Source organism: Salmo salar, chromosome ssa26 (assembly GCF_905237065.1).
Source record: "Salmo salar chromosome ssa26, Ssal_v3.1, whole genome shotgun sequence".
NCBI lineage: Eukaryota > Metazoa > Chordata > Actinopteri > Salmoniformes > Salmonidae > Salmo > Salmo salar.
In genome coordinates, this window is record NC_059467.1 from 42,078,503 (window position 1) to 42,103,921 (window position 25,419).

Genomic DNA, 25,419 nt, shown 5'->3' on the forward strand with positions numbered 1-25,419 from the left:
AAATGTTAATTAATTTCCTAGTATCTGGTGGAAAGCAGATTGAACCTGGTTTTCCTCTAGGTTTTTGCCTGTGCTTAGCTCCATTCAGTTAATTTTTTTTATCCTGAAAATCTTCCTTGTCCTTAACAATTACAGGCATACCCATAACATGAGGAAAATATGGAGAGTGGTGCTCAGTAATGTATTGTATTTTCCCCAAACATAGCACTTTGTATTTGGGACAAAAAGTTAATTGCTTTGCCACATTTTTTTGCAGTATTACTTTAGTGCCTTGTTGCAAACAGGATGCATATTTTGGAGTATTTGTTTTCTGTACCGACTTCCTCCTTTTTGTTGAGCCATCCTCAGTTTTCTATCACAGCCATTAAACTCCTTCCTCTGCGGCAAATGAAGTAGGAAGGCTGCCTGTATCTACAGTGCCTTCGGAAAGTTTTCAGACCCCTCCACAATACTTATGTAAATCTGATATTTCAGTTTTTCTATTTGTAATACATTTGCAAAAATGTATAAAAACCTGTTTTTGCTTTGTCATTATGGGGTATTGTGTGTAGATTGAGAGGGGAAGACGATTTAATCCATTTTAGAATAAGGCTGTAACGTAACAATGTGGAAAAAGTTCTGGAGTCTGAATACTTTCCCAAGGCACTGTATGTGTTTTATATACTTAATGTTGTCAAATGATACTATTAATAAGTCTCTGTTATCCCCTGTGCAGGCGTGCTGTGACCATGCGTTGCCTGGCGGCCCGGGTCAACTACAAGACCCTGATCGTCATCTGCGCCCTCTTCACCCTCCTCACCGTGCTTCTGTGGAACCGCTGCTCCAGCGACACCGCCCTGCGCTTCCTCCCGCGGGCCCCGCCGCCTCCCCCCAGCGCCAAGGGGGGCGATGCCAGCATTAGCAGCCAACAGCAACCCCCGCAGCCCCCGGAGCCGCCGCCCATAGTAGGCGGAGCTGCCGGCATCAAGTACGAAGAGATCGACTGCCTGATTAACGACGACGTCACGATAAAGGGTCGGCGGGACGGTGCTGAAGTGTACTTTCCTTTCAGCTGGCTGGAGAAGTACTTTGACGTGTACGGCAAGGTGGTGCAGTACGACGGTTACGAGCGCTTCGAGTTCCAGCACAGCTACTCCAAGGTGTACGCGCAGCGCGAGCCCTACCACCCGGACGGCGTCTTCATGTCCTTCGAGGCATACAACGTGGAGGTGCGCGACCGCGTCAAGTGCATCAGTGGAGTGGAAGGTGAGTCAAATCCCTTGAGGCGCCAACATTGATCTGTGACACTGTCCACGAGGAAAGGCATTTAATTCCAGCCAACCATATTACAACCAATATTTTTGATTCACCTGACGCACAGGAAATCAGAGCCTGTCTATCAATCCTTTAATCGCCTTAATTACTACTTATTGATCAATACCATCACGAATGTATGGCCTTATAAAATCTTATTTGTTTTTCCCAAAATTTTGTTTTCTCCGTTTTGGTTTTTCAAGGTTTCTGTAATTTTAAAAATAGAAAAATAACATAATGTGATCTTTTTTTGATTTTGGGTTGTAGTATGAACCAACGAGAGACTGTTTAGTTACCGACGTTTGTGTAGCGTTCATGTGGCTGCAGAGTTTTCAAAACAAATGGCCACTGGATTGATGCAAATGGTCATGATATCATTCTGCCAGGTAGGCATAGGCTACTTTGTGGTAGACATTTTAATTGGTAAGGTTTTTGGGAAAGCCTTTCCATCAACAGAAGATGGTTATAATTAGCATCATCCCTAACGGCTACACAATGTGCAGACATACGCTCGCCGCGCAGACTCGGGCATACGCTCGCCGCGCAGACTCGGGCATACGCTCGCCGCGCAGACTCGGGCATACGCTCGCCCGCGCAGACTTCGGGCATACGCTCGCCGCGCAGACTCGGGCATACGCTCGCCGCGCAGACTCGGGCATACGCTCGCCGCGCAGACTCGGGCATACGCTCGCCGCGCAGACTCATAAAGTTGCAGGAAAATACGAATCACTGATGCATTCTGTTCTAGTCTTGTCTTGGGCAAATTAATGTGCTTTCTACTAAGTTCAATACATTTTTGAATATTGTTGAAATCCGTTTTAATATCTGGATTCCGTGATTCCGTCCTCATTCTCCGCAATGTGGATTTTTTTGGGCCCTGTGAATGGTCCCACCCCAAGACCAGGATTGGAAGAATTCTGTGAATAGTCAAATGTAAGAAAGCAAAGTAGCCCAACATTCATTGCCTTTGTCCTCAACTCCATAACCCCTCCCTGCAAGTCCATAAACAGGGACCAGGAAAATAACTACTAAAGCTCTATCACACACTAGTTTATACATGGCACGTCAGGGCCATGTAAAAGCAGTCTGAACGGACCCGTCTTAAAGGACAGTGTCCGTACGTGCTTAAGAGCCATTTAGCTGCACAGTCTACAGGAGAATTTTCCAGGAAACCAGGCTTGAGTAATCCACCACTGGCCCCTTGTGAATAATGCACCATCAATTGAGTTGCATTAAGCAAATGAAACTGGGATTTGATCGGGCAGATCACGAGACCTGATTGTGGCAACTTAATGGAGCACCATTTTGTGCTTGTACCGCTACGCAGGGGTCTCCTGTTTCACAACGTGGAGATGGTGGACTATTGGTAGACAATGGAGTGAGGGTCTCCATGTGTGGGTACCTGTGGTTTTAATCTCTGATCAGATATGTGTGGTGAGGATGTCGCTTATTTTCTGTGAGTGTTTTACACCTACAGCACCTGATGTCACAGGAAGGCTAAAAAGATAATTGACATCAACCACCCGGGCCACGGCCTATTCACCCTACTATCATCCAGATAGCGAGGTCCGTACAGGTGCCTCAAAGCTTGGACCGAGAGACTGGAAAAATCTCAAGCCATCAGACTGTTAAATAGCCATCACTAGCCGGCCTCCACCCAGTACCCTGCCCTGAACTTACTCACTAGCCGGCTACCACCCGGTTACTCAACTCTGCACCTTAGAGACTGCTGCCCTATGTACATAGACATGGAATCACTGGTCACTTTAATAATGTTTACATACTGGTGTTTTGTTGAGGACTTGTGAGGCATCTGTTTCTCAAACTAGACACTAATGTACTTGTCCTCTTGCTCAGTTGTGCACCGGGGCCTCCCACTCCTCTTTTATATTCTGGTTAGAGCCAGTTTGCGCTGTTCTGTGAAGGGAGTAGTACACAGCGTTGTACGAGATCTTCAGTTTCTTGGCAATTTCTCGCATGGAATAGCCTTCATTTCTCAGAACAAGAATAGACTGACGAGTTTCAGAAGAAAGTTGTGTCTGGCCATTTTGAGCCTGTAATCGAACCCTCAAATGCTGACGCTCCAGATTCTCAACTAGTCTAAAGAAGGCCAGTTTTATTGCTTCTTTAATCAACACAACAGTTTTCAGTGGTGCTAACAAAATTGCAAAAGAGTTTTCTAATGACAATTAGCCTTTTAAAATGATAAAGTTGGATTAGCTAACACAATGTCTACACTGTATTTCTGATCAATTTGATGGTATTTTAATGGACAAGAAATGTACTTTTCTTTCAAAAACAAGGACGTTTCTAAGTGACCACAAACTTTTGAACGTGTGTGTGTGTGTGTGTGTGTGTGCATATGTATGCGTATATATATGTAAACTCAGCAAAAAAATAAACGTCCTCACTGTCAACTGCGTTTATTTTCAGCAAACTTAACATGTATGAATATAAGATTCAACAACTGAGACATAAACTGAACAAGTTCCACAGACATGTGACTAACAGAAATGGAATAATGTGTCCCTGAACAAAGGGGGGGGTCAAAATAAAAAGTAAGTCAGTATCTGGTGTGGCCACCAGCTGCATTAACCTCTATGGGCTAGGTGGGACGCTAGCGTGCCACCCGTGGTACACTCAATCAACAGCAGGTGCATTTCAAGAGCGGCAAATTTGAATCCAAATAAATGTCAAAATTCAAATTTTTCAAACATACAACTATTTTACACCCTTTGAAAGATAAACATCTCCTTAATCTAACCACGTTTTACGATTTCAAAAAGGTTTTACGGCGAAAGCATAAATTTAGAGTATGTTAGGACAGTACATTTACAAGAGTTGTGTGTAATGTTTTGTCAAGTCAAAGACAGGGTCACCAAAACCATAAAACCAGCTAAAATGATGCACTAACCTTTTACAATCTCCATCAGATGACACTCCTAGGACATTATGTTAGACAATGCATGCATTTTTAGTTCTATCAAGTTCATATTTATATCCAAAAACAGCGTTTTACTATGGCATTGATGTTGAGGAAATCGTTTCCCTCCAATAACCGGCAGTCAAGTCAGCGTCACAAATTAAATAATTAAAATTAGAAAACATTGTTAAAATATTATATTGTCATTTAAAGAATTATAGATTTACATCTCTTGAACGCAATCAACTTGCCAGATTTAAAAATAACCTTACTGGGAAATCACACTTTGCAATAATCTGAGCACTGCGCCCAGAAAAATACGCGTTGCGATACAGACTAGACGTCATGTTGGGGAGATCTAAAATCGAAAATACTATGTAAATAATCCATTACCTTTGATTCTCTTCATCAGATGTCACTTCCAGGTATCACAGGTCCATAACGAATGTAGTTTTGTTCAAAAAAGCTCATCATTTATGTCCAAAAATCTCCGTCTTGTTAGCACATGATCTAAGCCAGCCGGACTTCTCGTCATGAACGAGGGGAAAAAATATATTTCCGTTCGTTCAAACATGTCAAACGTTGTATAGCATAAATCATTAGGGCCTTTTTAACCAGAACATGAATAATATTCAAGGTGGACGAATGCATACTCTTTTATAACGTATTGGAACGAGGGTACCCAACATGAACTCGCGCGCCAGGTGTCTAATGGGACATCATCGTTCCATGGCTCTTGTTCGGTCAGATCTCCCTCCAGAAGACTCAAAACACTTTGTAAAGGCTGGTGACATCTAGTGGAAGCAATAGGAAGTGCCAAAATATTCCTCAGCCCCTGTGTTTTTCAATGGGATAGGTTTAAAGGTAATACAACACATCAGGTATCCACTTCCTGTCAGAAAATGTCTCAGGGTTTTGCCTGCCAAATGAGTTCTGTTATACTCACAGACACCATTCAAACAGTTGTAGAAAATTTAGGGTGTTTTCTATCCATATATAATAAGTATATGCATATTCTAGTTACTGGGTAGGATTAGTAACCAGATTAAATCGGGTACATTTTTTTATCCAGACGTGCAAATGCTGCCCCCTAGCCCTAACAGGTTAAGTACTGCAGTGCATCTCCTCCTCATGGACTGCACCAGATTTGCCAGTTCTTGCTGTGAGATGTTACCCCACTCTTCCACCAAGGTACCTGCAAGTTCCCGGACATTTCTGGGGGGAATGGCCCTAGCCCTCACCTGCCGATCCAACAGGTCCCAGATGTGCTCAATGGGATTGACATCTGGGCTCTTCGCTGGCTGTGTCAGAACACTGACATTCCTGTCTTGCTGGAAATCACACACAGAACGAGCAGTATGGCTGGTGGCATTGTCATGCTGGAGGATCATGTCAGGATGAGCCTGCTGGAAGGGTACCACATGAGGGAGGAGGATGTCTTCCCTCTAACGCACAGCGTTGACATCGCCTGCAATGACGACAAGCTCAGTCCGATAATGCTGTGACACACCGCCCCAGACCATGACGGACCCTCCACCTCCAAATCGATCCCGCTCCAGAGTACAGGCCTCGGCGTAACGCTCATTCCTTCGACGATAAACGCAAATCCGACCATCGCTCCTGGTGAGACAAAACGGCGACTCGTTAGTGAAGAGCACTTTTGCCAGTCCTGTCTGGTCCAGCGACGGTGGGTTTGTGCCCATAGGCAACGTTGTTGCCGTTGATGTCTGGTGAGGACCTGCCTTACAACAGGCCTACAAGCCCTCAGTCCAGCCTCTCAGCCTATTGCAGACAGTCTGAGCACTGATGGAGGGATTGTGCGTTCCTGGTGTAACTCGGGCAGTTGTTGTTGCCATCCTGTACCTGTCCCGCAGGTGTTACACGTGGTCTGCCAATGCGAGGACGATCAGCTGTCTGTCCTGTCTCCTTGTAGCGTTGTCTTAGGCGTCTCACAGTACGGACATTGCAATTTATTTCCCTGGCCACATCTGCAGTCCTCATGCCTCCTTGCAGCATGCCTAAGACACGTTCACGCAGATGAGCAGGGACCCTGGGCATCGTTCTTTATAGTTTTTTAGAGTCAGAAAGTGTCTAAGTTTTCATATCTGACCTTAATTGCCTACCGTCTGTAAGCTGTAAGTGTCTTAACGATCGTTCCACAGGTGCATGTTCATTACTTGTTTATGGTTCATTGAACAAGCATGGGTAACGGTGTTTAAACCCTTTACAATGAAGATCTGTGAAGTTATTTTTACGAATTATCTTTGAAAGACAGGGTCCTGAAAATGGGACGTTTCTTTTTTTGCTGAGTTTGTGTGTGTCACACTCACACTAACATTGCTCGTCCTAATATTTCTTAATTCCGTTCTTTTACTTTTAGATCTGTGTGTATTGTTGTGTATTGTTAGATATTAATGCACTGCTGTACCTATGAACACAAGCCTTTCACTACACCCGCAATAACATCTGATAAATATGTGGATGTGACCAATAACATTTTGAATTGTGTGTTCTATTTGTCTATCTTGTGGGTTGTGAAGTATGCTTCGTGTTGGTGTGTGGGTAGGTGTGAATATGTCGCCTATAACACACGACAAGAAAAGAGCACAGTATCTCAGAAGCTCACACACATTGTCTGCCTTTGTCCTCAGTGCTCCACTTACTGAGCCGGAGTGTAACCAAGCGTCGCCCTACCTCTGTGTTCGTCCCTGTCCTTACTGCGCTGCCAGTCCACTTTCATTTATCTTCTCTGTTTAAACAAGAAATTCTCCCCAAGGATGGCCTTGGGTTTTTGTTCTGCCGTGACTATAGCACAATGGAGAGAGCAGGTTTCCTCTGCATCTCTCTCTCTCTCGCTCTCTCATTCTCTCGCTCTCGTTCTTGTGCTGTCTCTTGTTCTCTCCTTACTGGAAGTCACAGCGATACTGCCAAGTGTGGAAGGAGAGAACATCTCTCATGTTCCTTCCATTTATCTCCTTGTTATTACTCTCCTCTCTGATGCCTCTCCCTGTCCTGTCTCTCTCTCCCTAGGGGTTCATTTCATCATATGCCACTTTCACTTTCTTGGCTTATTCAAATTCTGACCGCATAGCAGGCGTCATGCTATGCGTCATATTATTCTACATGGTATTTATGGTCATTTGCATGGTAGCTGCCATGTGTTGTTGCCTAACAAGTAGTATTTAGTTCTCTATGGATGTGGTACCATTTTAGTACCCTGTAATATTAATTAAATAGAAGGTGGATTTGACTAGAACAGAAAATCATGATCAAGAGCCATTGAGATTAATCAGGTATGAACAGAATTTTTTTTTTGCCCTTCCACATTGTTTTAACTCAATCAGACATGGCTTGATAACCACCTGCTTTTCTTAGGGAAATTACAGATCCTTTTGGATAATCAGCAGAATCCAGTGAAGTTTGTGTGATGGCTAAATAAAAATGTTCACTTGTTCTGTGCTGATGTGATTTCAGGCTTGATTAACAAGACACATCCCATTTACCAACGGCTTGTAAGACGTGCATCACCTGCCCCTCCACCTAAATGCAATTAGACTTTACATTTTTTTTTTTTTTTACTGTAAACATAATCATACTTGATTTGTTTGTAAAGCCAATTAAAAAGGCATTGGAACTCTAGTTTGGAGGCCTTGTTAGTGTTGGAATTGACAACGAATGATGCTAGCTTTAAGAGAATGAGAACTGGGCCAGCTAGCCTTTTATAATGAGGACTGGGCCAGCTAGCCTGCTATAATGAGGACTGGGCCAGCTAGCCTGCTATAATGAGGACTGGGCCAGCTAGCCTTTTATAATGAGGACTGGGCCAGCTAGCCTTTTATAATGAGGACTGGGCCAGCTAGCCTGCTATAATGAGGACTGGGCCAGCTAGCCTGCTATAATGAGGACTGGGCCAGCTAGCCTGCTATAATGAGGACTGGGCCAGCTAGCCTGCTATAATGAGGACTGGGCCAGCTATTAATGAGGACTGGGCCAGCTATAATGAGGACTGGGCCAGCTATAATGAGGACTGGGCCAGCTATAATGAGGACTGGGCCAGCTAGCCTGCTATAATGAGAGTCGGGCCTTAACTAAAGTCATTACTGATAGGCACCTCTTGTTAAAATGAAAGCCCCCATATATCAATAGCCCATTTCAGAAAGCTCTGGCTCTAAACCACATTATCACCATGCTGGCCCTTCCCAATGCTAGTTGGTAAAGTGGCCTGTATACTTGAGGGGGGGGTGTGGGGGAGGAGGAGGACTGTGAGGGTAGCAGTTCAGGGAGCTATTGTCATTCATCTTGAAAGTGAAGTCTCAACTTTTTTGGGCTCTGTACTTCATCAATTTGCATTTGATATTAATTGATGAATGAGACAAAAAAAGCTCAGCGCTTTATATTACATATTAATACATGTGCCTGAAGTGATAAAAAAAAAAACATTTCGTGTGCTCTCACTACCTGCTGACGATTGTGTAATTATGCAAATGACCAACATTAAAATGTGAAACCTTTTAACTTCTTTTGAATGAGAAAAATAAGCCACTGACTGGAAACAATCGTCTCAGGAACAGTCATAGGAATTTACTGACAGCAGTTTGTATATGGAAAAAGTCAATCCCCTGCAGATGTATTCGTTGCTGCGTCACTCTACATTTGTTGCATGGCTGAACTGCACCCTGTTATTAGGTCCAGCTGGGTAGTAAATGCTGCTACCTTTACCCAACAGTGTTCTGCACCACAGGTATGGAGGGCTGCATTTGGCTGGGGCGGAAAATGGGTCAGTCAGGAGCTGAGCAGAATCCATGTGTGGTACTGTATGAATCTGGAGGGAGCTTACTTATTATCTCACCCATTTCCTATAGACGAGGAGAGACTTGCACTATCTCGCACCTCAACTGCAACTTTGCATCTTATAAAGGGGTGAATATATCACTCCATTTAATTAGGTCGTCACAGCCAGAGGGACCCGAGGGCTCAGCCGTAAGGTTTTGGGAGCGTTTCTACCCGATGCGCCCTGGTATCCATGGAAAAGTTATTTAGTGAAGGCCCCTTGGAGCATAATGCATTAAACATGGGTCTCCTTTCATCTCTGTCCCTACTTTAACCCTGCCTAATCACTCTGGGACCAACTCAAAGCGTTCACCATCCGCTGAGAGACTCCTCCACAACAGACTTGGTCAGAGTGGAGATGTCAAGTGGACTCATTTGTATACGTTTCTTGTTCAAAAGGCAACTCCTTGACGTACAAATGCAATTCACGGAACAATAAGTGATTTATTTTGACGTGATGATGTCATGTCCGCTTTATGCCTTGCGTTTCTATATTAGAAGGGAGGCGTAGGTATACATTTTTTGACTTATTAGAATGTATATCAGCAGTGTTTTCTGTAAGTACATGGAGAAAGTAGCCAGCCAGGGAGTTCCGGTCTGGGGGGCATGCCCCCTCAGGGATTTTTGTTTTGCAGAACAAGCTTTATTTTGGTGGCCTCTGGTACATTCTGTCTATATTACTTCTGAAAAATACACAGTTCAATTATTGAATACGTTAATGACTTTACCTCCCAGATTGGTAAAATGAGTTGTTGACTTTACAATGAACATTTCTTAAAATGGATGAATTCAGCATGCTAGTTGTTTTTGGATTTTGCCATAGGGTGGATTTGGCTGTAGGGCGGAGGCAAATGTTTGCAGTTTTTATATGATAACTGATGATCAATGGGCCCCACCCCGGTCAGTAATTCGACCATGCTTACTACAAGTTTAGTTAGTTAGTCTAGCGGACAGCATTTCGATATTGCCCCTTGTGTATTCTATTATTCAATAAGTTTCTTGTGTGAAATTGGTCCGTGGGCCTAGAAAGGGGTGGTGGCCCGCGGGAATGATTTTAACATTAAACAAGTCTTCTATTGAGGTTAGTCATATTTACAGTTTTACTGCAACATGAATTGCCACAATGACGTTTGTTCTTAAAATTATTTATTTTATTGGCTCTGCTGCTTTGGACACTTTTAGGATAAGGAATCCAATGTCATTTTGGGTGAACTATCCTTTTAACACGTATGTCAAACTCGTTCCATGGAGGGCCGAGTGTCTGGGTTTTTGCTCTTCCCTTGAGCTTCATTGATGAATTAAGGTCACTAATTAGTAAGGAACTCCTCACACCTGGTTGTCTAGGGCTTAATTGAAAGCAAAAAGCAAAAACCTGCAGACACTAGGCCCTCCATGAAATGAGTGACACCCTGCCCTCCCCTGACAATCCCACCCACAGTGATTGATTGGCCTGTCAATCAATCATTGTGGGTGGGATTGTCAGGGGGAGGGGAGGGTGTTTGAGTCAGTTCGTAGGGTTTCAGACCTGTCAATCAATCACTGTGGGTAGGACTTTGAGGGAAGGCGGTAGATTAGTAATCTTGTCAGAAAAGAGTGTAGTCTACTCTTTCAATTCAGTTTTATTGTGGCAACCCCCCCACAATTTTTTTTAAATGTCATGTAAACATGGATTCCCTGTTGAGAAACAATATAGAATTGAAGGGAAATGGGTTTAAAATAACATTTAAAAACATGTTAGGGGGAGGACACCCAGACCCCCCATTGTGCACCCCCACTTTTATACCAAGTCAGGCGCCCATTAAAAGACATGAAAAGACCTACAGGTGTGATTGAAGAATGAAGCCAGTGTTTAACATGGGCTTTGCTACACAGAAAGCAGCAGTTGACTACTTGTGGACACTTTAATCAAATCAGTAGGCCTATATCAATATTCTGAATAATACCGTACCATGACATTAGCTTTTATAACCTTCAATCTGTTTTATTTATCATATTTTCTCTACCTATTGTTCCTGCAGCGAGGATTCAACATCTTAACCGAATGTTTTCATAATTTATCTGCAGATAATTGCCAAAAAAGCAGTAGTAGCCTACCAGTATGCAAATTGGAGAGCTAAATGAACGACTCGAGTCCTTCACCTAAAAGATACGTTCAAAAAGAGCCGTTCGTTCGCGAGCAACCATCACCAGGCTACACTGACGAGTCACTTTAGAGGTCACTGGCAACTCTCGACATCAGCTTGGAATCCTAGGAAAATACAAAGATCTTTTGGTTTACTTGTCCCGATGCGGTACCATGGACTTATAAATAGCAAAGTATGATTTATAAATGGCAAAGGGATCTAGAAGATGGACTTTTCAGTCAGTTCGACACCTTTTATAAACTGGTCAACACTTGCTGTTTTGTCATCAATCAAAGCACAGTAAATAGTCTATGGGCCGCGACTCTATGGTTGGCTATAGTAGGCCTATGAAACACGTAAATGAATATGCCTCAACAATAATGAAGTGGATTTTAACTCATCGTTACCACTTGCATTAATGTACATTGGAAGTGTAAATTCACTCACAGAGGTTGAAGAGGATCACGCTCCTCCATGAAAATAAATTTGACTGCAGCCAACGAGAGCGCACAAAGATCACACGGGTACCGAGAGGCGGGACAGACAGCAGACTGACAATCCAGCAGTGTGTCCCTGTCATCTCTGGCTTTGACTGACAGGCGCCTGTCCTATAAATAGATCACTAGAAGATTCATGTCGTTCAATCGAGTGAGAGAAGGCTTTACTGACTTTTCTGACGAATTGAAACTTTTTAAATGGAAAGAAGCCTAGTTAATGAATAAAGTGGAAAAAGTAGCCGGCTGACAAAGCAGTTTATCGGCTATTTCGTCGCTGGTCGGAGCTTATGGAAAACTCTTATCAGGTGACTGAGTTGCTGCTGAAGTTGAATCTTTAGGAATGAAGTTCTAGCAGGTTGTCTGTCATTACTGGAGAGAGAAGCTCCTCTCCTCAACCCATAGAGCTTTTCTTTATCACTTTCTAGTCTGTGTTCTTACGGTCTTTTTCTTCCCCTAGTCTCTCTCTCACACACACCCTCTAATGATGTATATGACGCTCTTCATCCAGAGGGGAGTGTGTGTGTGGAGGGGGCTAAGGACTCTCTGAATAGAATCTAGGCCAGACACTGTCGCCAAACCTAAGACTTAATTTAACTCCTGGAGCGTGTAGCAGGAGTAGCAATCCCCTGCCATGGTGCTTACAGCTGCAGTCCTGGTGCCACACGGCCCTAGTGTAAATCAACTTTTAAGTGAGAATGGCTTGCATCATCTTTAAAGTCGACATAGCTCAGGAAGATCTAAGCGATAGTCAAACCATTATAAGCCATTTTTACACCAAAAATGATTTCTTTTCTTTGGAGAGTCTTCATGCGCCAGGTATCCTTTCTACATCAGACATCTTTTTTTTTACCCAGCAGCCCCTGAGAAATAATGGATGTGCACGCTGAGTGTTTGTGTGAGATGGATGGAGGGCGACCTGGCAACTGCCTGGGTTTTGTAAGGAGAACTGAAGGCAGACTAATGAATACTGAATACTATGCTCCCAAATTCAGAAAACGTCACCACCTCAACTATTCCATTATTAATAATCCTAAACTCTGCTGTCCTTTTGTCTGGTCGTCCTTTTGTCTGGTGTTGACGGTTTATACTTGATACTTAGCTGTCTTTCTCTCCTCATCTCTTGTCCTTAATCTGCTCTGAACTGAGGATAGCAGAAAGCAATATGGTAGATCCCTCTTTTTTTCCATTGGGTGCAGATGAAGGAAAGGACATATGAGGAAGCTTCTTTAAACTATTCACACCCATTGGTCCGGTGTTGTCTTGTTGTACAAGATAAAACATTGCAAACTGATTCACACCCCCTCACTGCTTAATGCAGAGTAATCACCCCCACCACCACCAACACTATGGGCTAGTCTAACGCTAGCCGCTAATGTGATTGTCATGGCTAGTGGGTTCTGCTGTCTCTGTCATGAGCTCTTTAGGTAAACTATCTATTCATCAGGGTGCCACCCGCCAGGCAGCCCAGGCTATTTGTAGTGGGACGAGGAGGCTATCCTCCAGGTACCTGACGTTGGAAATAGATTAGCTTGAATTTCACCTCACGGTCTTGTCTGTCTCTCTGATCACTTAATGTGGCCATTTTCCTTTCTCTCTGTGTGCTTGCCTATTTCTCCGTTGGTTTCTAAAATAGGCCGTGTCTCGCTGGCACTTTTGTCTCGCTTCACTTTCTCTACCACCCCCCCCTCGCTCTCTACATGTGTCTACCGCTGTCTGTGGCAGGACTCTCTCCATTTCTATATTTGTACTCCCAGCTATGAAGTTCTGCCTCTGTCTGCCGCCGCCGCCGCCGCTCTGTCCGCCGCCGCCGCCGCTCTGTCCGCCGCCGCTCTGTCCGCCGCCGCTCTGTCCCCGCTTGTCCGCCGCCGCTCTGTCCGCCGCCGCCGCCGCTCTGTCCGCCGCCGCTCTGTCCGCCGCCGCTCTTCTCACTGTTTCTAATTTAAACATGAAGTTTGAAATATATAAATAATATATAAATAATATTCAAACTTTATTTGTCACATGTGTAGACCTTACCATGAAATGTTTACTTACAAGCCCTTAACCAACATTGCCGTTCAAGAAGAGTTAAGAAAATATTTACCAAATAAACTAAAGTAAAAATCATAAAGTAACACAATAACATAACAATAACGAGGCTATATACAGGGGTTACAGGTCCCGAGTCAGGGTGTGGTTGGTACAGGTCAGAGGTAATTTGTACATGTAGGTAGGGGTGAAGTGACTATGCAAAGATAATAAACAGCGAGTAGTAGCAGTTTACAAAACAAATGGGGGGGGGTGTCAATGTAAATAGTCCGGTGGCCATTTGATTAATTGTTCAGCAGTCTTATGGCTTGGGGGTAGAAGCTGTTAAGCATCCTTTTGGTCCAAGACTTGAAGCTCCGGTACCGCTCGCAGTGCGGTAGCAGAGAGAACAGGGTGGCTGCAGTCTTTGACAATTTTATGGGCTTTCCTCTGACACCGCCTATTATATAGGTCCTAGATTGCAGAAAGCTTGGCCTCAGTGATGTACTGGGCCATACGCACAAACCTCTGTAGCATCTTAATGTCAGATGCCGAGTAGTTGCCATACCAGGCGGTGATGCAACCGGTCAGGATGCTCTCAATGGTGCAGCTGTAGAACTTTTTGAGGATCTGGGGACCCATGCCAAATCTTTTCAGTCTCCTGAGGGGGAAAAGGTTTTGTTGTACCATCTTCACGACTGTCTTGATGTGTTTGGACCATGATAGTTTGTTGGTGATATGGACACCGAGGAACTTGAAACTCTCGACTTGCTCCACTACAGCCCTGTCGATGTTAATGGGGCCTGTTCGGCCCGCCTTTTCCTGTAGTCCACGATCTGCTCCTTTGTCTTGCTCACATTGAGGGAGAGGTTGTTGTCCTGGCACTACACTGACAGTTCTCTGACCACCTCCCTATAGACAGTTTCATCGTTGTTGGTGATCAGACCTACCACTGTTGTGTCGTCAGCAACCTTAATGATGGTGTTGGAGTTGTGTTTGGCCACACAGTCGTGGGTGAACAGGGAGTACAGGAGGGAACTAAGTACACACCCCTGAGAGGCCCCAGTGTTGAGGATCAGCGCGGCAGACGTGTTGTTGCCTACCCTTACCACCTGGGGGCGGCCCGTCAGGAAGTCCAGGATCTAGTTGCAGAGGGAGGTGTTTAGTCCCAGGGTCCTTAGCTTAGTGATGAGCTTTGAGGGCACTATGGTGTTTAACGCTGAGCTGTAGTCAATGAACAGCATTCTCACATAGGTGTTCCTTTTGTCCAGGTGAGAAAGGGCAGTGTAGAGATGGCTTAATCTGTGGATCTGTTGGGGCGGTATGCGAATTCGAGTGGGTTTAGGGTGTCCGGGAAGATGCTGTTGAAGTGAGCCATGACCAGCTTTTCAAAGCACTTCATGGCTGCCGATGTGAGTGCCACGGGCAGTAATCGTTTAGGCAGGTTACCTTCGCTTCCTTGGGCACAGGGACTATGGTGGTCTGCTTGAAACATGTAGACTCGGTCAGAGAGAGGTTGAAAATGTCAGTGAAGACACTTGCCAGTTGGTCCACGCATGCTTTCAGTACACGTCCTGGTTATCCATCTGGCCTCGTGGCTTTGTGAATGTTGACCTGTTTAAAGGTCTTGCTCACCTACGGCTACCGAGAGCGTTATCACACAGTCATCCAGAACTGGTGCTCTTGTGCATGCTTCAGTGTTGCTTGCTTCGAAGCGAGCATAAAAAGCATTTAGCTCGTCTGGTAGGCACGTGTCACTGGGCAGCTCGCGTCTGGGTTTCCCTTTGTAGTCCGTAATAGTTAAGCCCTGCCACATTCGACGAGTGTCAGAGCAGGTGTAGTAGGATTCGATCTTAGTCCTGTGTTGACTTGTTGCTTGTTTGACGGTTCGTCTGAGGGCATAGCGGGATTTCTTATAGGCGTCCGGATTCGTGTCCCGCTCCTTGAAAGCGGCAGCCTTTAGCTCGATGCGGATGTTGCCTGTAATCCATGGTTTCTGGTTGGGATATGTACCTACGGTCACTGGGGACGACGTTGTCGATGCACTTATTGATGAAGCCGATGACAGGTGGTGGTGTACTCCTCAATGCCATTGGATAAATCCCGGAACATATTCCAGTCTGTGCTAGCAAAACAGTCCTGTAGCTTAGCATCCATGTCATCTGACCACTTCCGTATTGAGCGAGTCACTGGTACTTCCTGCTTAGTTTTGGCTTGTAAGCAGGAATCAGGAGGATAGAATTATGGTCAGATTTTCCAAATGGAGGGCAGGGGAGAGCTTTGTATGCATCTCTGTGTGTGGAGTAAAGGTGGTCCAGAGACGCTTTTTCCTATGGTTTCACATGTGACATGCTGGTAAAAATGATTTGTTTGCCTGGATTAAAGTTCTCAGAAGGCAGCCCGATCTGCGTCCTTTTCCTCCGTCTTTTCTTCACCCAAATGACGGATCTTTGCCTGTTCCCGGGAGAGCAGTGTATCTTTCTTGTCGGACTCGTTAAAATAAAAAGATTCTTCCAGTTCGTGGTGTGTAATCCCAGTTCTGATGTCCACAAGTTATTTTTGGTCATAAGAGATGGTAGCAGCAACATTATGTACAAAATAAGTTACAAACAACGCAAAAAAAACTAACAAAATAGCACAACAGTAACGAATTGCAACTGATATCGAAATGATATCAGTGTATCAAGAATGAAGTATCTCTGAAAACAAGACAGTCATTATTCAGTGGCGTCCTGGGTGCTCAGGCATGATCTGTAATCACAGGTGACGTCAGTGCTTTGTGATGCTAGTGCCTCAACTGTTTTATTATGTAAGCTCTCTCCCCCAGGCGTGCCCCTCTCTACCCAGTGGGGTCCCCAGGGCTACTTCTATGCCATCCAGATCGCCCAGTACGGCCTGAGCCACTACAGCAAGAACCTGACGGAGCGGCCACCCCATGTGGAGCTGTACGACGCGGCCGAGGAGAAGGACAACCGCGCGGGCTCACCCAGCGGGCCCTGGACGGTCCCCAAGGGCTGCAGCCTCACACGGCTCCACGACAAGGGCCGTGCCACCGCCGTGCGCCAGTTCAGTGCCCCAGGTAGGATGGCAGCAGCGCATGTATGTCTATAGTACGGGGAGGTAGATGGATTCTTGTGCGTTTCTGTCTCTGTGGTGGATAGAATGCAGTGGTTGAAAATGAGGCTGGAATGTTCTGTCCTCACCTCAATCTGTAGAGCTTTCTTAGACCTTGATCATTAGTACATCATCTACCTCTCCTTGATTGCTCTCTTTGTCTATTTCTCTTTCTAGCTCTCAACTTTGTCTGGCCATTTTCCCTCTTCTCTCTCGCTCCATCTCCAGGCTATTCCTCTCTCTACTCATCTTTCTTAGTCCCCATAGAATTACTCAGGTTAATGCTTTTTTCCGCATGAATCTTGTTCTTGAGGCAACTCTGCACAGCCACAAAGTCATTATATTTTAACCTTAACCCACTGCTAACCCAATTTTGACTTTTCAGCTGGCCTATCTAAAGGGAAGTTGCTCAGTTCTGCCTCCAGGACAAGACTCATGACGACAAACGTCACCCTACTAGAATGAACTCCCACAATCCCCCTCTCTCTCCCTCCCCCACAATCCCCCTCTCTCTCCCTCTCTCTCCCTCCCCCACAATCCCCCCCTTGGGTATCTGACAAGCGGATCAATGAGTTTCATTTGATTGGAAGCCTGTGGCCTACTCATCCCATACAGAGCAGATTGTGGTCACTACTGTATGTCTCAGTCGTCAATGGCAGAGAGGCGCCTGGATTCTGGGCGCTGATGCCCATTCTTTTGTTGATCATCCTGTAATGCAGTTTTCCCCCTGCAGCAGATCAAACCCCATTAACATTAGCAGGGCCATTCTATAAGGAGACAGTGGAGTAATTGTTGTCACTAGCTAAGCCCCATATGGCTAGAGCTGTGGTCTATGAATGTGTGAGTGCTTATGTGTTTCGATAGGCCTAAATAAGTGCGTGTGTGAGCGCAATTGAGTACCTGTGTGTGTGTGTGTGTGTGTGTGTGTGTGTGTTTGTCACGAACCGGCTCAAAGTGCGTAACAAAAAAGGAGACAACGTGGAGATAAGGAATAACAAAATGTATTTCTTTAACTAAAGTAAACTAAATATAATTAACAATGGCGCGTGTGTAGTCAGTAATCACTAGTGTGAGTGAGTGGTCGCGTGCATAAATGTGATAATGAGGGGTGTTGAAAGGTGCCAAAGCAAACAACCAAAAACAGCCACAACCAAAATCTGTGTCTGCATGGAGAGTCTCCCCAATGAATGGGGAAGAGGTGCATTTATCCTGGGATACACCCGAGCCCAGGTGTCCCATTTCACTGACGACCCTCCCGGCTCCGCCCACCGACATCCTATTAAGGAAAACAAGAGCAAGGCGAATTCGGCAGACGAGTGGGAGGGTCATCAGTGTGTCACGATACCTGCATTTTAATTTGGATACCAGGTTTAGTATCACAATGCTCGATACCAAAATGATACCTCAGCAAAAACAGAAGGCATATTAGCCAAAGCCACAGAATGGCACTTGATCCAGACAGATGAACTCAGGTACTGCTCTGTTCAATTGCTGGGCATCTTTTGAGTTCAATATCATTACATTTCAAATGTTTTACGTCAGACTTCTTCAGATACAGCCATGTATGTATTAATGAACCAATTAAACAATCTAACTACATAACAACAACATGGTAATACCTTTTTGAATGGTATATATCTATTGATAAACTGGGTAAATCAAGATGTAGTCTAGGTCTATCCACAATACAGGTGAATGCATATTCAATAGGAGTGTGTGCATGCGTTGAGTTATTCAGCTTGTTTTGGCTGATTTCATGGGGTACAGATGACAATCTGTTTCCCTTCCATGTGACACTTATGTTATTGTACCGATCAACAACATTTGCGTAGAAGTAGCTTCTTTTATAAAATTGCCACTGTCTCTTTAACTAGTAATGAAGTCGTTCACGAGCCAAGAGGGGTACGGCCTGTCGGAGCCCTCAGTTCTCTGAGGCAATACATCTTTGACAGAGAGAGAGAGACATGAGGGAGACCGATAAAGTGAATTAGTTATGTTTTTGGTGGAAAGTTAGCCTGCAAAGCTGGAAGCTACCGGTATCTTCTTGCATTGTAAAGTATTTTAGCCTGTATGGACATTGTTTTTTGAACAATAATTAACAGTTTCAACTTTTCTACATGCCGTGTCACATTTTTCAAGTGTGTTGACTTCTGTGCATCATGAGTGAGGAGCTAAAATAATGCAGCCCAGACTCCCAGTGCAGGCTAACAGTGAGTATGTGGAGCAAACATGATGCAGCCCAGACTCCCAGTGCAGGCTAACAGTGAGTATGTGGAGCTAACATGATGCAGCCCAGACTCCCAGTGCAGGCTAACAGTGAGTATGTGGAGCAAACATGATGCAGCCCAGGCTCCCAGTGCAGGCTAACAGTGAGTATGTGGAGCTAACATGATGCAGCCCAGACTCCCAGTGCAGGCTAACAGTGAGTATGTGGAGCTAACATGATGCAGCCCAGACTCCCAGTGCAGGCTAACAGTGAGTATGTGGAGCTAACATGATGCAGCCCAGACTCCCAGTGCAGGCTAACAGTGAGTATGTGGGGGACATTTGCAGCGATGATAGACTTGATTCGTGAGACACATTTGACAAAAGTATCGAAAGTAACAAATTATAGTACTCAAACCGTTTTGTTCTAGTTTCTAGAAAGTACAGATGTTTTGGTATATTCGTGTGCCTTCAGAAAGTAGTCACACCCCTTGACTTTTTCCACATTTTGTCGTTAACAATGTGGGATTAAAATGGATTTAATTGTAAAAAAGAAATGTTAGTGATCTGCACAAAAGACTGTGAAAGTGGAAGAAAATGTGTTTTTAATTTATTTAAAATTAACACATATCTTGATTAGATAAGTATTCAAACCCCTGAGTTAATACATGTTACAATCACCTTTGGCAGTGATTACAGCAGTGAGTCTTTCTGGGATTTTTGCCATAGATTTTCAAGCTGATTTAAATCAAAACTATAACTAGGCCGCTCAGGAACGTTGTCTTGGTAAGCAACTCCAGTGTGTATTTGGCCTTGTGTTTTAGGTAATTGCCCTGATGAAAGGTGAATTTGTCTCCCAGTGTCTGTTGGAAAGCAGACTGAACCATGTTTTCCTCTAGGATTTTGCCTGTTCTTGGCGCTATTCCATTTCTTTTTTTCCTAAACTTCCCTAGTCCTTGCTGATGACAAGCATACCTATAACATGATGCAGCCACCACCATGCTTGAAAATACTAAGAGATACTTGGTGACGTATTGTTGGATTTGCCCCAAACATAACGTTTTGTATTCAGGACAAAAAGTTCATTTCTTTGCCAATTTTTTTTATTTATTTTTTAAGTATTACTTTAGTGCCTTATTGCAAACAGGATGCATGTTTTGGAATATTTTTTTCTTCTGTATGGGCTTCTTTTTCCTTCTGTCATTTATGTTAGTATTGTGGAGTAACTACAATGCTATTGATTCATCCCCAGTTATCTCCTTTCACAGCCACTAAATAAAAAATCTCACTGTTAGCTTCATGGTGAAATCCCTGAGAGGTTTCCTTCCTCTCGGGCAACTGTGTTAGGAAGGACGCCTGTATCTTTGTAGTCACTGGGTGTATTGATGCACCATCCAAAGTTGAATTAGTAATTGTAATTGTAACATGCTGAAAGTGATATTCAATGTCTGCTTTTTTTTATTACACATCTACCATTAGGTGCCTTTCTTTGTGTACCATTTGGAAAACCTCCCTAGTCTTTGGTTGAAATTCACTGCTCGACTGAGGGACCTTACAGATAATTATGACTGGTTTCAGGAAACTAGGCGTATGTCATGCGTCACTACTTCACAGGAGAGCCATTTGAATGTAAATGTTTTAGCTAGCTAGCGTTAGCAGGCTCGCTTGCTAACGTTACGTGTATGATCTGTGTAGTAATATTATTCATATTTGAGCCATTTGCATTGCTAGTTAAAGCCTAATGTTAGCTAGCTAACATTGAACCTGCTTGGTTAGCTACCTACAAATTAATGCAGAGTAGTAACGTTATAAATTGGGATTATGGTTCATTGTTTAGCTAGATAGCTACATGTCTAAACAAAAGACTCCACTGTGCAAGTAACCATGTCAATAGAATGTTCATGATATCACTGCGACAACTGTCGCTAGAGTTAGCCAGAGCGAATTTACCAGCTATCTACCTCGATTTCAGAGCACTCTCGTCTGAGTGTGCCAGAGCGCAGAATAACTGACAAATATACGATAGCCCAACACCCGTTGAATATGGCCGGTATCAGTAAACGTTGGCAAAAAAAATCGGAATTAAATTGTTGCCAGCACTACAGTTAGTCACCAACGTTCTGGATAACATAAAAACAGCCTAATCAGCTCTGCCTGGGTGAGTAAAATGGTCGGAGTGATCTGTTCTCTAATTTTTTGGGTCTGGCAGTAGCTAGCAAGCTAGCCAACGTTAGCTTGGGTGCTTGACTGCTGTTGTGAGGTCAGAACGCTGGGATGAACCCTACTCCTTGTGCCAGAGCGTCCACTGTGTGCTCTGAACGCTAAGAGAGCGAAAGGCTCAATTTACCAACAGACAATCTGACAACACTCTGAGTTTACGAAACGCCCAGAGCGCGCTCTCCTGCTCTTCAAATTAAATTACAAACACACCCGTAGTATAAACCAGCCTTTAGTCTTAACCTGTTGGGTCTAGGGGGCAGCATTTGCACGTCTGGATAAAAAAAATGTACCCGATTTAATCTGGTTACTAATCCTACCCAGTAACTAGAATATGCATATACTTATTATATATGGATAGAAAACACTCTAAAGTTTCCAAAACTGTTTGAATGGTGTCTGTGAGTATAACAGAACTCATTTGGCAGGCAAAACCCTGAGACATTTTCTGACAGGAAGTGGATACCTGATGTGTTGTATTGACTTTAAACCTATCCCATTGAAAAACACAGGGGTTTAGGAATATTTTGGCACTTCCTATTGCTTCCACTAGATGTCACCAGCCTTTACAAAGTGTTTTGAGTCTTCTGGAGGGAGATCTGACCGAACAAGAGCCATGGAACGGTGATGTCCCATTAGACACCTGGCGCGCTACTTCATGTTGGGTACCCTCGTTCCAATACGTTATAAAAGGCTATGCATTCGTCCACCTTGAATATTATTCATGTTCTGGTTAAAAAAGGCCCTAATGATTTATGCTATACAACGTTTGACATGTTTGAACGAACGGAAATATATTTTTTCCCCTCGTTCATGACGAGAAGTCCGGCTGGCTTACATCATGTGCTAACGAGACGGAGATTTTTGGACATAAATGATGAGCTTTTTTGAACAAAACTACATTCGTTATGGACCTGTGATACCTGGAAGTGACATCTGATGAAGAGAATCAAAGGTAATGGATTATTTACATAGTATTTTCGATTTTAGATCTCCCCAACATGACGTCTAGTCTGTATCGCAACGCGTATTTTTCTGGGCACAGTGCTCAGATTATTGCAAAGTGTGATTTCCCAGTAAGGTTATTTTTAAATCTGGCAAGTTGATTGCGTTCAAAAGATGTAAATCTATAATTCTTTAAATGACAATATAATATTTTACCAATGTTTTCTAATTTTAATTATTTAATTTGTGACGCTGACTTGACTGCCGGTTATTGGAGGGAAACGATTTCCTCAACATCAATGCCATAGTAAAACGCTGTTTTTGTATATAAATATGAACTTGATAGAACTAAAAATGCATGCATTGTCTAACATAATGTCCTAGGAGTGTCATCTGATGGAGATTGTAAAAGGTTAGTGTATCATTTTAGCTGGTTTTATGGTTTTGGTGACCCTGTCTTTGACTTGACAAAACATTACACACAACTCTTGTAAATGTACTGTCCTAACATACTCTAAATTTATGCTTTCGCCGTAAAACCTTTTTGAAATCGTAAAACGTGGTTAGATTAAGGAGATGTTTATCTTTCAAATGGTGTAACATAGTTGTATTTTTGAAAAATTTGAATTTTGACATTTATTTGGATTCAAATTTGCCGCTCTTGAAATGCACCTGCTGTTGATGGAGTGCACCACAGGTGGCACGCTAGCGTCCCACCTAGCCCCAAGAGGTTAATGTCTTTGATTGTTTAGTACATGGCCTTACATGTGAATCCTTAAAGAGATGGGTGGGGCTAAAGCGAGTGTGAACGATGCTGAATGGGTGTAGACAAAAGAGCTCTCCAGTAGGTGTACCAAAACATTCAAGGGCCATTTTCTCAAAAGTGAGGTTACAAGTTTATCAATTTTCAAAGCATAATTACTTTCCCATTGTTCTGTAGTGTATGATATACCATTTTGTAGCTCTGAGTCTCTACTTTTATCCAATGTAAAAAATAAAAATATCTGGGTGGAGTACTTATTGACTAATTTCAGCTTTTCATTTTTATTCATTGGTAAATATTTCTAAAAACAGATTTCCACTGACATTATGGGGTGCTGTGTGTAGATCTGTGACGCACAATCTCAATGTAATCCATTTTAAATCCAGTCTGTAACTCAACATAATGTGGAAAAAGTCAAGGTGTGTGAATACTTAATAAAGGCAATGTATGTATTAGTGCACCTGTGCCGCAGACAACCTGGCATATTGTGTCTCTCAACCCCGGTGATGAGCAGCAGACAACCTGGCATATTGTCTCTCTCAACCCTGGTGATGAGCAGCAGACAACCTGGCATATTGTGTCTCTCAACCCCAGTGATGAGCAGCAGACAACCTGGCATAGTGTGTCTCTCAACCCCGGTGATGAGCAGCAGACAACCTGGCATAGTGTCCCTCTCAACCCCGGTGATGAGCAGCAGCAGACAACCTGGCATAGTGTCCCTCTCAACCCCGGTGATGAGCAGCAGCAGACAACCTGGCATATTGTCTCTCTCAACCCCGGTGATGAGCACCATCAGAGAGGAGATGGGATCTCGTCTGTATTCCCGGCCCATCATTTATTGATGGCAGAGTAATCACAGGGCCACGGTACAAATCCACTTACTCTCTGGGTTGCCTTAAGTAATGGATTTATGAGTGCATTAAAGAGCTGTAGAAACCTGGGGCCCTGCCTGCCATCCTGACTGTGCCTCTCTGTCTGTGTGTGCCCTCTCTGTCTGTGTGTGCCCTCTCTGTCTGTGTGTGCCCTCTCTGTCTGTGTGTGCCCTCTCTGTCTGTGTGTGCCCTCTCTGTCTGTGTGTGCCCTCTCTGTCTGTGTGTGCCCTCTCTGTCTGTGTGTGCCCTCTCTTTTTGAATGTTTAATAGTGCCTCCTCCGCTAAGTGTTTTCAGAGTGCTGTGGGGTGCAGACTTAGTAGGAGGGAGGGAGGGAGCAAGGCTTAGCTGCTGACAAGGGGCCTGAACATTTTGAGATAAGTTCAGAAGATGAATTCTGGAAGGAAGCGTGTGTATCTATACATATACAGTACCAGCCAAAAGTTTGGACACCTACTTATTCCACGGTTTTTATTTTTTACTATTTTCTACGTTGTAGTGTAATTGTGAAGACATCAGAACTATGAAATAACACATGGAATCATGTAGTAACCAAAAAAGTGTTTAACAAATCAAAATATATTTTATATTTGAGATTCTTCAAAGTAGCCACCCTTTGGTGTGATGAGCGCTTTACACACACTTGTGTGGAAAAACCCTTGAATGAGAAGGTGTGTCCAAACTTTTGACTGGTAGTGTGTGTGTGTGTGTGTGTGTGTGTTAGGTATTCAACATTTCCTAGTAGTGTTGTCAAACTGTGTTCCATGCTGGGTTGTTGCCTAAGGAAGTGTTGCAGTGCGAGATGTGGACTGAATCCAGACAGTAAAACAGAATTCAACAATGTATTGAACTTTATCAGTAGGGAATCAACTAAATGTATAAAAGCATGTATTCATTTGCCCAAGTTTATCATGACATGAACAGAGTGGTTCGTATTTCCTGCAACTTTCGGAAGAGGCAAGGAGAATTCCTCCCTGTCTGTATGCTGTATGGGTGGTGTGTGCTGCTATCACTTTGTGTAGCCGTTAGCGATGATGCTAATGATAAATCTCCCAATAGATGGAAAGGCCTTCCCAAAAACATTCTAAATGAAATATTAACTACAGAGTAGCCTCTGTTTACCTGGCAGAATATCATTATTATTTACATCAATCCAGTGGGTATTAGTTCTGTGAACTCTACCTACGTGTGACAATGCAAATGTGTGCTACAAAAACACAGCTAAACAGCCTCTTGCTAGGTACACACTGGAATTAAAGGGTAACTGCACACTAATTTTCCCATACCTCAAGTGGTCTCCTGATGTGGTTTAAGTATGGTTGTTGACTTAGATTATCCAATTTTTTGTTTTTTTTATAAGTGTGATTTTGAGAGCAAAAAACTGAAAAAACAAGGAACTGAAAAACAGAACCAAGAACTGAATTGATTTTTATTTTAGGGGCCTAATTAGGATATGGGCTGAGCAGCACCTTGGTCTATTTTCCTTCTCTCCCCACTATCTCTCTTCTCGCTTAGATGTATATATCCATCTATCTATCCAGGGGGACTTTCTCTCAGAACCCATGCATCTGTTGGGGGGGGAGAAGAGAGACTTCTCAAAGTCCTATTACAATGCAAGCCTACAGAAAGCTG

At 43.7% G+C, this 25,419-nt stretch overlaps 1 protein-coding gene across 1 annotated transcript in view; it reads left to right on the forward strand.

Annotated features, from left to right (window-relative positions):
• LOC106562708 (D-glucuronyl C5-epimerase B) overlaps positions 1–25,419 on the forward strand; it is an 84,883-nt gene that overhangs the window by 52,149 nt on the left and 7,315 nt on the right. Inside the window, exons 3-4 of the mRNA XM_045708959.1 lie at positions 716–1,245; positions 16,501–16,752. Of these exons, the coding sequence (XP_045564915.1) occupies positions 729–1,245; positions 16,501–16,752 (769 nt within the window). The 5' untranslated portion in view covers positions 716–728. The remainder of the gene's footprint in view (positions 1–715; positions 1,246–16,500; positions 16,753–25,419) is intronic.